The sequence below is a fragment of the Dipodomys spectabilis genome, unplaced genomic scaffold (assembly GCF_019054845.1).
Source record: "Dipodomys spectabilis isolate Male_0828 unplaced genomic scaffold, ASM1905484v1 ptg000067l, whole genome shotgun sequence".
NCBI lineage: Eukaryota > Metazoa > Chordata > Mammalia > Rodentia > Heteromyidae > Dipodomys > Dipodomys spectabilis.
This window is the reverse complement of record NW_024870744.1, coordinates 4,574,651-4,587,091: the sequence shown is the minus strand read 5'-3', so window position 1 is coordinate 4,587,091 and position 12,441 is coordinate 4,574,651. Positions and strand designations below refer to the sequence as shown.

Sequence of the window (12,441 nt, the reverse complement as noted above, 5' to 3'; positions counted from 1 at the left end):
GCTCGGCGCTTCGCACTGCTCACCGATCGACACTCGACTAACCGTGCCGGCGGGTTGCGACCGCGCGCGTGCGCAGTAGGGCGCCCCCCCCCCCGCAGGCAGCGGCACGCATGCGCAGTATGTCTGTGTAGGTGAGCGCGTGCGCAGGTCAGGCAGGTTTGGAGCGCGGGAAAGGCAGAGGCCCGGCGCCCCCGCAGGAGGCGAGGACTTCGTGATGGCTCTCCCACAGAGGACAGGGTGACGGTTTCCTTGGCGGCCAGTAGGCCCCGTGCTGCGACCCCACCCCGAGTCCGGAGCCCCGAGGCCCTCGCGGCGCGCCGTGCGGCCCGGGCCGCCCTGGCCCCCGCCCTGGCCGCGCCCCGGCCCGCAGCGCCCCGCAGCGCAGGCCGAGGCGGGCTGCCCCCGCCTGGACCCCGGACCAGTTCACTCCAACTCCAGGCCTCTCCAATCACATGGCCCAGAAACAGGCACAGGCAACCGGAGAAAGCACGCTCAGCTTTATTTTTAAACTTTTTTTATTTAAATAAGGAAGAGTTCTTTCATATGGAAAGAGCTAGTACAATCACATATTTGAAAGGAGAAACAACAGGTTCTGAACTGGAGGGAAGGGAGGGTGAACCCACAATTCCATTTCCCATCCGAGGTATCAGTTTCTCCTATGATCACATATCAACAAGCTGCACAGTACACCGTTAGCCATCGTCTGCCCTTTCAAATACCTGGTCTACATGAAGAGACAAAGAGAGGATAGGCCAAAATAAAAGCAAAAAGAAACGAAAACAAAAACGTAAGTTTCTCAAAAACAAACCACCCAAATCCTTTTTACTACACGAGGGATGAGGCCCAAAAGCTTAGGTACAGGTGCACTTTGCACAGTGACAGCTCTCGCCCTGCGCGGTCCTCGGAATTGCCACTCAGAAACTGCAAGTGCTGTGACCATCCTGGAAGCCACCAAAACGGGTGGAAAACAGTGAACTGTGGCTCTCCAACACTTGAAGGTCACTCCTCAGATCTATGCTGGTGGCCCTGGTGGAGAACATGGGTGGGTAACAGTGGTGGTCACCAAGACTGAGCCCCTCCTGTCCCTTGGGTCCACCTCATTCTGAGGACAACTGGCTTCCTGGAAGTCTGTACCCCCCCCCCCCCAACTCCCTTCATCACAGAACACGACAGCACACACACACTCCACTATCCACAGTTGTCAAAGGCCAGTCCCAGCAGACCCTCTAACCCTGGCTAGCTCTGCAAGAAGTGAAAAGGGACCAAAAAAAAAAAAAAATTGGCAAGGCAACATGCAGGTACTGGGCAGAGGGAAGCCAGTGGATGACGGGGGCGGGACTTATCCCCAGTTGCCATGCAGTCTCAGGCCAGCCCACCACAGGCCACGCACCAGCCACATGGGCTGCACACCAGCCACAAACTGAAAGGCAGATCCAGAAGATAGAAGGGCAGTGTCAGTATGTACCAAGTTAACCCAACATCCCAAGGATGTGACTGACCATGGCCTTGGGGTGGACCCGGCCTTTCTCCACCTGTCACAAACCACCTTAGATTCCCCCTTTAGGGACCTCGGCCAGATGTGTTCTATGAATTCCAAGTTTGAAAACAATAATGCAAATGAAACAGGGAAAGCAACTGCTGAGAAAGCAGATGGGGAGAGGAAGGGCTGGCAGAGGATCAGTGAGCCGATGCTCCGTTCCCAATGTCCCACAGGGAGCTTCATTCCACTGAGCAGTCCTGGGAAGGGCTGCCACCACTACAGTCTCTGTGCCAGGCCGGGAGCCACCACAGTGCCAAGACAGAGGCGATGATGAGCCTGTCTCCACCCTCCACCTCTGAAGGGCGGGCCTGGCCATCATCTGTTGCTGGCTGCGAGGGCTGGGCATGCCAACAGAAGCTCCTACACGGACTTGCAGTCTGCTGATGTGGGTTTGAAACCAAACTAACACCCCAAGTTCTGTTATCTTGAGCTTGGCTCTAAAAATCACATGAAGAGATATTGCACCTTAAAATGTCTCTGCACTAAAAGTAGTCCATGGAAAGGGTGGGGTGTCAGGAGGCCGGAGGCCTGCCCTCTGTCCTCCTGTGCATCTCAGAGGACAGGAGCCCGAAGCTGAGGTCACACAGGTGGTGCACTTACCAACCTTGACATGCCATTTCCCGGCCTTTCCTGCAGAGTAATTCAGACATTATATATAAATAGAACAGTGGAACATTTACTTCTTCACCTAGACCTACAACATCAATACATATAAATAAATTCTAGTGTTTTCTTTTTATTTGGAGTGGGGAAGAGAAGTACAGGGAGAGAGGGATGAGAACAGGTGACCTTTTGTTTGTTTCTCGGAAGTACTGTCAACTGATGAGGGCAGGCTCACCTGAAGGTACATCTTGCATTTGTAACAGCGTCCAGGCCTGTTCTGTTCAATTTCACAAGAAAACTTTGTTCTCTTGACACCTGTGCGCCAGTGTTAAGTGGGCAGGCGTGGCTGTGAGGACGGGTGGAGGCGACAGTGGGACTGCGTGTGGCTCAGTCTGTGGCTGATCCACTCATCTGGAGATGGCTTGGCAATGACTCGAGACACAGGCTGGAAACTACATGGGCAGCCCTTCGAGCAGGGCAAGACTTACGAGATGAAGAAAAGGCGACAAGCTAGAGGGGCGGAGGCCCAGGGGGAGGGGCCGAGAGCTAGAGAGGGGCAGGAAGGCCTTTCTGCGGGACTGTCCTGGCCAGAGGCCAACAGGAATGAGGAATGGCGCTGTGCTGAGGGACGCTGCAACCACCTGCGCACAGACCACAGGTGCTTCTTCCCCGACTGCATCACGTAGCTCGGAGCTCAGGGTTTGCAGACTCCATGTGACAGTGCCGCGCGTGCGCACACAGCCAGGGCAGGTGTGTCCTAGCCTGTCTCTTTGCTTGGAGGCAGATCTCTGGGACCATGGCGGGGTGGGGGGCAGGCAGCTCCCACGGGCTGGAGGGTGTAAAGGACCCCAAACAGCTTGTGAGAAACTGAAATTCCTGTCATCTTTCCTTGGAATGATGGAGTTAGGGATGATTTCTTCCCATTTCTTATTAAAAAGCCAGAAGCCTACCAAACTGTGGCCCACAGAAACATTTTAGAGAGGCTGGCTTGTAAGGAAAGCCCCCAAGGCTCAGACTTTGCTCACTGGTAAGGACACGCCATGGAGGTCTGGCCTGCTGCCCTGTTCCCTGCACCCCGGCTTCCTGGGTCTACTGTGGGGAGACAGCAACAAGAGGAAGAGGAGAGTCTCCTGCCACCTGCTTTAGGGAGCACTGCCTCTGTTCAGAGAGCCAGGGGGTGTCCATGTGCCTGTCAATGGCTTCTCTGATGAGCCATGAGGGTTGGGGAGGTGGAGATGCTGAGGAGCTGGAAGGAAGTGAGTGGGAACAGCAGCCTCACGGGGCAAGGTGTGGGGCCCCGGAAGCACGGCACAGTTCTGTGGCCTGCGGGTGTCCCCACGCACCTTCCCAATCTGAAGGACAGTGACAGTAGCGCTACTATTCATCTCCGGGACTCGGCAGTTAGCATGCCCACTGGCTTCAGAAGAGCCCAGACAGACACATGTGTGAGTCTCATGTTAGAGTGTCATCAACCTCAGGCTGGGGGCTGTGGCCCCACCAAGACACCACCTACCTACCCTCCGCTCACCTCTCCACACGGACAAGCAGAGCACTCGCGATCATGTCCTTAGAACCCCAAAGGCTCACCAACCAGGGGCAGGGGCACATCCTTAAGAGTCATCTCTTAAGGTCTTTCAGTGATGTGTCAAACAGGACAAATGTAAAAGGAGATCACTGGGACAGCAGGGGGACAGGGAGAGGAGAGCGAGGAACATAGAAAAGTTCAGCTATACAGACGTAGCTGGCATTTGTTTCCTTTCCCCTTTGTAAAAACCTTAGCTGCTGCTTAAAACAAAAAGCCTTCGGCTAAAATGACCCTGCTGCCAAGCCACTGTACCGGGGGAGGGGCAGGCGGGCGGGTGGGCGGGTCTGTACTGCACGAAGGCGACTCACTCCAGTCACTGGGGGCGGGGGGACATTGCTCTTTTGTTTTGAATCAAAGCAAGCAGGTCAATGCCACGTATCCACAGTGCGAGCTGGCTGACGACGGAGCTTTTGGAGTGGAGGAGAGGAGAGCTCTCAGTGTAGGCCAGGTGGGTGAACTGTGGTCCCGTGAGGTCCCAAGCATGTCTATCCAGGCCAGGCGGCGGCATCCCCAAGGGGGGAGGGCAAGGGCACCGGGCACCTTCAGGCTTTACTCTCCTCCACCTTGACAGCCCGAGGCTTGATCGCTCCGGTCCGCTTCATCTGGGAGGGGGCCGAGGGGGCCTCCTGCAGCTTCACGGCTCCCAGGCTGGGGTTTTCATCCACTCTTTTTCCCTTTGGACAGTGAAAAGAAGATCAGCCCAAGGTAGAAATGTGTTGAGAGACCCAGTTCCCACCACTCCTTTCCTGTTCCTGAGTTGTACAAAAGAAAAGCCATCCTACATTGTGTCTCCTTTGTTCAGAGAGCAGAGCTGGGGACGGGAGCCTGGGGCCTTGCACACAATCGCTCTACTGCGGGGCTCGGCCCACAGCTTTGCAGCAGCACAGGAGGTGGCTGTCCTAGCCGGGAGCCCACCAGGGGGCGCCCTGCCATGGGCACAGGGTGCAGTGATTCATGGAGGTGCGGCAGAGAGGTGCGGGTCCTTCAGGACAATCAACATTTCTGGTACCAAGGCTGATGGGAAGAACTTTCTTCAACCAGCCCACCTGCACCCCAAAGGCAGAAGGCCTTTTACACAGATCCCAATCGTACTGTAAGCCTTGGCACCACCCCAATTATCCTTGGAAGGGGCGAGGTGGGACAGATTTATTCTTCCTTGTTAAATCAATGAAGCTCCAACTCTCACTGTAACTCCTCCTCCACCACTCAAGTTTGACTCCCAATCAAGTTCCAGTGGCCTGTAGCTCCACCAGCAGAAGCCATCACTGGTGGCTAGCCAAGTTCTGCCACCAGACTCCAGGAGAAGCTTCCTCCCTCCCTTTCCCTATTGCTGTTTTGCAGTTCTAGGGATAGAATCCATACACCACCCTCCTTCAACCCCAGCCCTGAGAGAAAGCTTTGGAAACTCATCCCACAGGACTTGGGGAGGGGGGGAAGTGGAGGGTGATAGGAGAGAACACTGCCCCTCCCCCCTCCCCCCTGTGGCCACCAGCCAGTGATGCTGAACTCACTAAGACCCAGGCCTGACATCCTGTGCTCTGGAGCCCCAGCGTGTGCTGTAGAGTAGAAGAGGCCTGCAGGGGAAGACACTGGGAGACACTCCTGTCCAAGGGAGAGCTCAGTCCTCGGCCATCCCGCCCAGCCAGAACAGACACCACATACCACGTACTACAGCTAGCACGAGCACACACCCGGCCTCTAGAGCTAACCCACAGGCCTAACCTAGTCTCCCAGAGCACCATGATGGCCTAAACGGCCTGGGGCACCTGGTGTCTCATCCTCCCTCCTCTGCAGGACAAGGAAGGATTCAGAGGCCCATCAAGAGGAGAAAAGGCCTTTGCCAGGAGGGACTTAGCCACCCAGCCCTAAGTGGTGGGCGGGTCTCTGTAAATGGAGTGCTCGATCAATTGGACAGTCCCTTCTTTGGCGCTGGGAGACAGGCCTAAGCGTCCAGGGCCGCAGGGTCTGGAAAGCCGTCTTCTACCTGTTGGACGTAGTGTCCCTGCACAGAGCCCATGTTAACTGCTGATCCAGAGGGCTTCCCACTGGGGCTAGCAGAGCTAGGCCTGCAAAAACCAAAGGCAGGGTTGAGAATACACATGTGTCACCAGAGATGAAGTCAAAGCCAAGCATTCAGAGGAGGTGTGAGGAAGGAGGGCTCTGTGGCCAGGGCACCTGCTCTGGACAGTTAGAAACCTCACAGATGGGAAAAAAAAAGACCTTACACAGTCAAGAATGCAGAAAAAAGAAGAGGGTCACCATGGTCTACCCTGGTACTTCTAGGAGACCAAGTGGGGGGGGGGGGGGGGGGGGAGGGAGGGGAGGGAGAGGGGGAGCCGTGCAGGGCGGCGCCAAGCCAAAGACAAGGCCCTGTCGTGGACAGGCACTGACTATCTCTAGGGTTTAGGGGTTGGGATCAACAAGGTGCGGTGCCCAGATAAAAGAGTCTATAAATAAGCCTGACACGGAGCAAGAATGGTGCAGCGCAATATTCTAGTCCCACTGTGCACTGATGGGCACAGGAGACAGGACAGCAACAGATCAGAGGGCCTCCAGGGCTTTGGGGACCAAGGTGAAGATGTAGGCAGAGTTTCAGAGTCAGTGTAGGGTGCTTGGATCCTGTGCTGGTGGGCTGCCACCTGCCCGCACCATCTTGAGACGGCACAGCCCTAGGATTGCAGTCTTGGGAAAACCCTTCTTGCAGAGCCTGACTCAGCAGCCCCCTTTTCCAGAGGCCCCTGGGGACCCACAGGGGAGGGTTCCAGCACCCCCACAGATGCTCCATGCTATTATACGAGCAGTGTGGAATTTGCCTTAACCTGTGCACGTGCTCCAGTTCACTGCGCGGGTGTGCACTGCACGTGCACACGCATGTGCTGGGTACGCAACACAGCCTCGTGTGCCAGTATGCAAGTGTTCTACCACTAAGCCATGCCTCAGTCTCTCCTGTGTACTTGAAGTCACCTCGGGATTCCTTATAAATGCTGCACAAACAGTGGTTACTGCACAGCGCAGGGAGAAAGACAGTCAGGTATTTCCAGTGCACAGAGGGCTAGCTGCTCCTCCCAAGAACCTCGCTATTGCTTGGTGCAACTGGAAGCAGCCAGGTGCCCTGGTCCAACCTGCGCCACAGCATGGGGATGGCAGGGAGCTGTGGCACATGCCCACTTGCTCGCTGCCTTCCTCTCTCCCCGCTCCCCGGGCTGCACTCCTTGCTCAGTACGGCTGTCCTAGCAGATGTGTGGACCCACTGACAGGCAATGGGGAGAATGAACAAAGCAAGTGCAAAACCAGCCAAGATGGCAAGAACCAAAACGGAGGCAACCTCAGGAAGCCGCTCCTGAAGGGGGATGAGCAGCGGCTAGAGGTGGCCGCTGCAGCCACATGTATCAAGAGTGACAGGCAGAATGTCCAGTGAGAGCAAGGCCCAGGGTGGGGTTTGAACTCATGGCTCCACGGGTTGTCTGTGTCGTGATCGTGTGCAAGCTCAGGGGGAGCGGGGACGTCCCACATGGAACAAGACAGGCCCAAGGACATAGATGACTTCCCATCCTAGCACGGGGACCGGAGTCCCTACCGTGACCCAACAGGGGAGCTGGATGTCACTGGAGGCGGAGAAGATGCCAGGGAGGAAACCAAGAGCCCACAGGCCCTGACCAGGCTCAAGTGGGAGCTGGGGAAGGAATGTTCCAACCTCCTCATCTTCCTTTGCCACGGTGAACCATGTACACCTGGTGTGTGCGGTGACACGCTGGCCCCCTCCCCTCCCCGGCTCTCCCTGGGCCCACTGGGTGGCTGGCTGCAGCCCCCAGCGTGTCTTTACCTGTAGGTCTGTGGTGAAGGCGTGGAGCCTCCTGTAGGCACATTCTGTTTACTGTCGGCAAAGTGGAAGCCTTTCAGGTCCATCTGAGATGACTGAAGGGAAAGAGAAACAGCAGGCGTTACTTCACAGCCACAGCCATGGGGATGGGGATGAGGACTCTCTGGCCCTCAGTGACCCACCCCAGACAGAGCAGGCCAGAGACTGTGCATATTTCCAGAGAGACATCTTTCAGAAGAATCTTTAGGCCCTCCCTCCCAATCCAGGCTTTTTCGTAGAAGCGGGAACTATCCAATGATGGGGAGGTGTCCCACTCTGTAGCACAGGCTAACTTGGAACTCAAGCTGCCTGCCTCTGCCTCCTGAGCACTGGCGCGCCTGCACTGCGGTTGGCGTCTTACTGTGCTGCGTGGCAACAGGCGCTGACTGGTGTGGAGCGTGTGAAGCACTGGCCGGGTGCCACCCACGGAAGAGCCGCACAAGGCCAGGGAGGGCACACACTCCTCTCTTAGGCCTGGTGATGTCAAGTGGGGACCTGCGTCTGCAAAGGCTCCGTGTGGTTGCTGCTACGTGGCTATGGCTCGGGCCATGGGCCCCTTCTGTGCCGATGGGCGCCTGTTCCCGCCCACTTTACCCTCAACCCTAGCCTAGGAGCCTGGACACGGGGATAGTGAGGCCTCTGCGGTATGGCAAAGCTGCATAGACTTGAGGCTGGCAACCTGCACGCCCACCCCCCACCCCGCCTGTGCCCCTTGCTTTCTACCTCGCCACCAAGGAGCGCTGGCCAGGCCACACCCCTCCCGGGATCATGACCATCAGATAAGCCTTACCTCTCTGCTGGTGTTCAGGACCGGTGGCTGGGAGCCAGGTGGAGGAATCCTTCGAGGAGCCCCAACAGAGAGGCTCTGTCCTGGTGGCAGCTGAATGGACTGCGGCAGGATCAGTGGCTGTTGCCCAGAGCCGTACCGGGGTAGCGGCATGGTCAGCTGTCGGGAGACAGAGATGTCAGGAATGGACCAAGGGGAAAGAGCTACTGAGTGCACCCCCCCCCCCCGAACCCACTCACAGGACTGCCCAGAACACACAACCACACAGTGCAAGTGCACCCTCTGTGCCTCTTCAGCCTTTCTGCCTCCGCTTGACAATGCAGAAGGGCTGGGAGGCCAGGCAATCACGGGACACTGTGTGACACATTATACAGGTGCCCAGAACGCAGCACGAGCTTGGCCTGACCTGTGTGCACATGCACAGGTGCACACCAGGTAGAGGTGGAAAGACAGGCGGGGAGGGCAGGAAGGCTTTTTTGCCCCTTTGCTTTTGCATCAACGGGCAATAAACATGACCAGCTGGAGCCTGGGTCCCTCTAAAGCACGTGACGACAGAATAGCAGCACCTCCAACAGGGATCAAGGGGTCCAGGACAGGAAGGTGAGGGGGCAGAGGGAGTGGCCTCCCGGGGCACAGGACAGAGCTGGCCCGCTTTCGTCTCTCAGTCACGGTCCTCTCTTCATCTCCCTGCTTGAGTCCACAGTGGAGGGTCAGAAGGATCTATTGGCACTGCATCAGTGAGACCCACGTTTGTGCCTGAAGTGCAACAGGGGGGAGGGTGCCATGCTGGAGAGGTCCCCTGATCTTGCATTTGGTTTTGGGGAGAGGGAGGATCCTAGAGCTTGAACTCTGAGCCTGGGCAATGTTCTAGAGCTTTTTTTGCTCAAGGATAGCTCTCTACCACTTGAGCCACAGATCCACTTCTGGGTTTTTGGTGGTTAATTGGAAATGTAAGAATCTCACAGGGGCTGGGAAGGTGGCTCAGTGGTAGAGTGCTTGCCTCGCATGCATGAGGCCCTGGGTTCGATTCCTCAGCACCACATAAGCAGAAAAAGCCAGAAGTGGCGCTGTGGCTCAAGTGGTAGAGCACTAGCCTTGAGCTGAAGAGCTGAGGGGCAGCGTCCAGGCCCAGAGTTCAGGCCCTGCGACCGACCCAAAAAAAAAAAAAAAAAAGAACAAAGAATCTCACAGACTTTACTGCCCAGGCTGGGTTTAAGCTGTATCCTCAGCAATCAGCCTCCTGAATAGCCAGGATGACAGGTGTGAGCCTCTGGGCCCAACTGGTTTGCTTTTTTTTTTTTTTTGGGGGGGGGGGGGGGGGGGGGGGGAACAGGAGAGGGAGGGTTGGTCGTGGGGTTTGAACTCTGGGCCTGGACACTGTCCCTCAGCTCTTCAGCTCAAGGCTAATGCTCTACCACTTGAGCCATAGCGCCACTTTCCAGTTTTCTGGTGGTTTATTGTAAGTAAAGAGTCTCACAGACTTTCCTGCCCAGGCTGGCTTTGAACTGTGGCCCTCAGATCTCAGTCCCCCGAGTAGCGAGGATTACAGGCGTGAGCCACCGGCACCCAGCTGTAGGTTTTGCATTTTGAAAGGACCACTGCCTGGCAGTTGTGTTCATGGGCAGGCTAGGGAGGTGGGGGTGGGGGGCAAAATGGGCTGCCGAGGCAGCGGCGGGCTTGGTTGGTTAGGGCAGGAAGATGAGAATTGGCTGGACACTGAGTCCTCTGTGAGGGCAGGGCAGATGGGACCAGCTGAAGGGCCCGAAGGGGGTGGAGGAGTCGGAAGCACAATGATTTGGACAGGGACAATGGGAGGCAAAAGAAGAATCCAGCCATGAGCTAATAAAGTGGCCCAAAGGAAGGGCCTGGGGCCTGTCCAGCACTGGACCAGGGGTACCAGGAAGGAGGTCTGAGGAGGAATGAAGAAAACCAGGATAATGTGCTGAAGACCACACTTCCAAGGGATCCAATAGGGTGGGGTGACCGCACACCAATGGCAGCACAGAGCACACACATGCTGACGAGGGTGGGGGAAGCCCTGGGGCAGAGGTCTCGCGGGGTGGCCTTGGTCTCCCCAGCAGTGCATCAACGTGCAGGGAGGGAGAGGAGTCTTTGGAGACAGAAGGAGCCAGGCGGGGCGGGACGGGGCTGCAGGGAGAACCTAGTGCAGTGCCTGCTAGTGGGCAGAGCTGACCAGACCACAGCTGTGGCTGCACCAGGCGGCTTCGAGGATGAAGTGAGGCCTGGCTGGGGCTGAGAGATGATAGAGGGGGCAGGTCTGGAAGAGGTGGGGCGGGTCAGGAGTTAGGACGCTACACTTGAGGCTGTGCCAGACGAAGTTACAGGTAATTATGGGGGCTAGGTAGGCTTGCAGACAAGCTCCCAGTGCAAAGCCCAACAGTGGCGGCCAAGCTGAGCAGAAGTGCGATGGATGCTTCTAACTGGGGACTTGGGGAAGGGAGGGAAGGGCAGAGAGCACCACAGACCTAAGGAGGAGTGAGTGCTGCCTTTGGGATAAGTGGTGCGGCCTATCCCAAGAGGCTACATACACACAGACCAGATTGGGGCACTGGGGAGACGATAGGGCAGAAGTGGGCCACACTGGCAGCAAGCCCAGCGTTCAGGAATGGAGCAACAAATCTGACCTGTGGGAGCGGAGAGTCCAGCATCTGGGAGGCTCCCAGCCCCGGAGCCTGGCCCAGCTGGCCCTCGTAGACCAGGGCCTGGCTCCCACTCAGGGGCTGGTAGGGGGAGCCGGACTGGGGCTTCACCATCTCCAAGGGCTGCATGCCTGGGAATGCGGAGTATGGAGGCTTCAAGGCCGTGCCCCCAGAGAGGATCATGGTGCTAGGCGGTGACAGGCTGGGGTGCATGTACACCTGAGACCTGCAAAAGCCAGACAGACGCAAGGATCAGGAAGAGGGCACACACATGGTCTAGGCCTAATCGATAGCCAGGATCCTGAGAGCTAAGGAAACTCTTGCGTCCCATCCCTCCTGCTGGTCTGGGGAACATGGAGGGGCACCACAGGCCACATGCCCAAGGTAGGGCATCAGAGGAAGGTGATAAGGGAAGAGGACACAGAGAAGAAAACACAAGATCTCCATGCTCCAGAGCAGCGAGCAACGGACTAGAAAGAGATGAGGTCACCATGGATGGCCCATCTGCGGCTGGAGTGCACGCAGCTGGAGCAAAGGAATGTCAGGTCTGAAGGTGCGCTGTGAGCTCTCACCTGAAGGGCTGTAAGGAGCTGAAGATCTCCTGGGACTGCGACACAGGGAGCCCTCCCCTCAGTCCAAGCTGGGCCTGAGCCTGCAGAGACGTGTGAAGAGAGATCGGGATCTGTTGGGCAGCGGCAGCCTAGAACAGGAGCTAGTTGTCAGTACAGCACCTCCCATGGCTCCCTACCTCACCCCAGCCTCCGCACGGCAGCCAGGCCCTGCCCTGAGCACTCTGCAGCACAGCACCTGGCCTGGCCTCCCTCCCTTCTCCTCCCCTGCCGTGGGCATGCTGCAGCACAGCAGCCTGACCTGGCCTCCCCTCCCCTCTTCTCCCCTGCCCTGAGCACTCTGCAGCACAGCACCTGGCCTGGCCTCCCTCCCTTCTCCTCCCCTGCCGTGGGCATGCTGCAGCACAGCAGCCTGGCCTGGCCTCCCCTCCCCTCTCTTGCTGTGGGCATGCTGCAGCACAGCAGCCTGGCCTGGCCTCCCTCCCCAGCCATGGGCATGCTGCAGCACAGCGGCCTGGCCTGGCCTCCCCTCCCCTCCTGCTGTGGGCACACTGCAGCACAGTGGCCTGGCCTTCCTGGTCTCAGGACAAAGCCTACAGGCAGCGGGCCTGAGGCACAGTGGGTCATTACACTGGAATCTGCACAGCACTGAAAACTAATTCTAGCAACACATTTTCAATAGAGGTGAGCGTCAGAAATGATGCCGAATTAAAGAGTGCCACATGCAGTATGATCCAACTATGTGAAGAATAAAACCTTCATATGCTGATGGCTTCTATGAAGCTGGTGGCTCACGCCTGCAATCCTAACTACTTGGGAGGCTGAGACTGGAGAATCA

At 57.2% G+C, this 12,441-nt stretch overlaps 1 protein-coding gene and 1 non-coding gene across 9 annotated transcripts in view; both read right to left on the bottom strand.

Moving 5' to 3' along the window:
• Positions 1-482: 482 nt before the first annotated feature.
• The window catches only part of Prrc2b (proline rich coiled-coil 2B), an 85,258-nt gene continuing 73,299 nt past the window's right edge, over positions 483-12,441 (bottom strand). For 4 of the 8 annotated variants that reach the window (XM_042680905.1, XM_042680907.1, XM_042680908.1 and 1 more), the window contains exons 27-32: positions 11,607-11,734; positions 11,020-11,260; positions 8,378-8,533; positions 7,552-7,643; positions 5,713-5,794; positions 483-4,402 (exon numbers count right to left, since the gene is read on the bottom strand). In XM_042680905.1, the coding sequence (XP_042536839.1) occupies positions 4,271-4,402; positions 5,713-5,794; positions 7,552-7,643; positions 8,378-8,533; positions 11,020-11,260; positions 11,607-11,734 (831 nt within the window). In that variant the 3' untranslated portion in view covers positions 483-4,270. The remainder of the gene's footprint in view (positions 4,403-5,712; positions 5,795-7,551; positions 7,644-8,377; positions 8,534-11,019; positions 11,261-11,606; positions 11,735-12,441) is intronic. The other 4 variants (XM_042680909.1, XM_042680910.1, XM_042680911.1 and 1 more) reach the window with 2 other exon arrangements.
• Positions 9,032-9,117, bottom strand: LOC122109085. Its single transcript, XR_006147662.1, has one exon. It is a non-coding gene; the product is annotated as a small nucleolar RNA SNORD62 (small nucleolar RNA).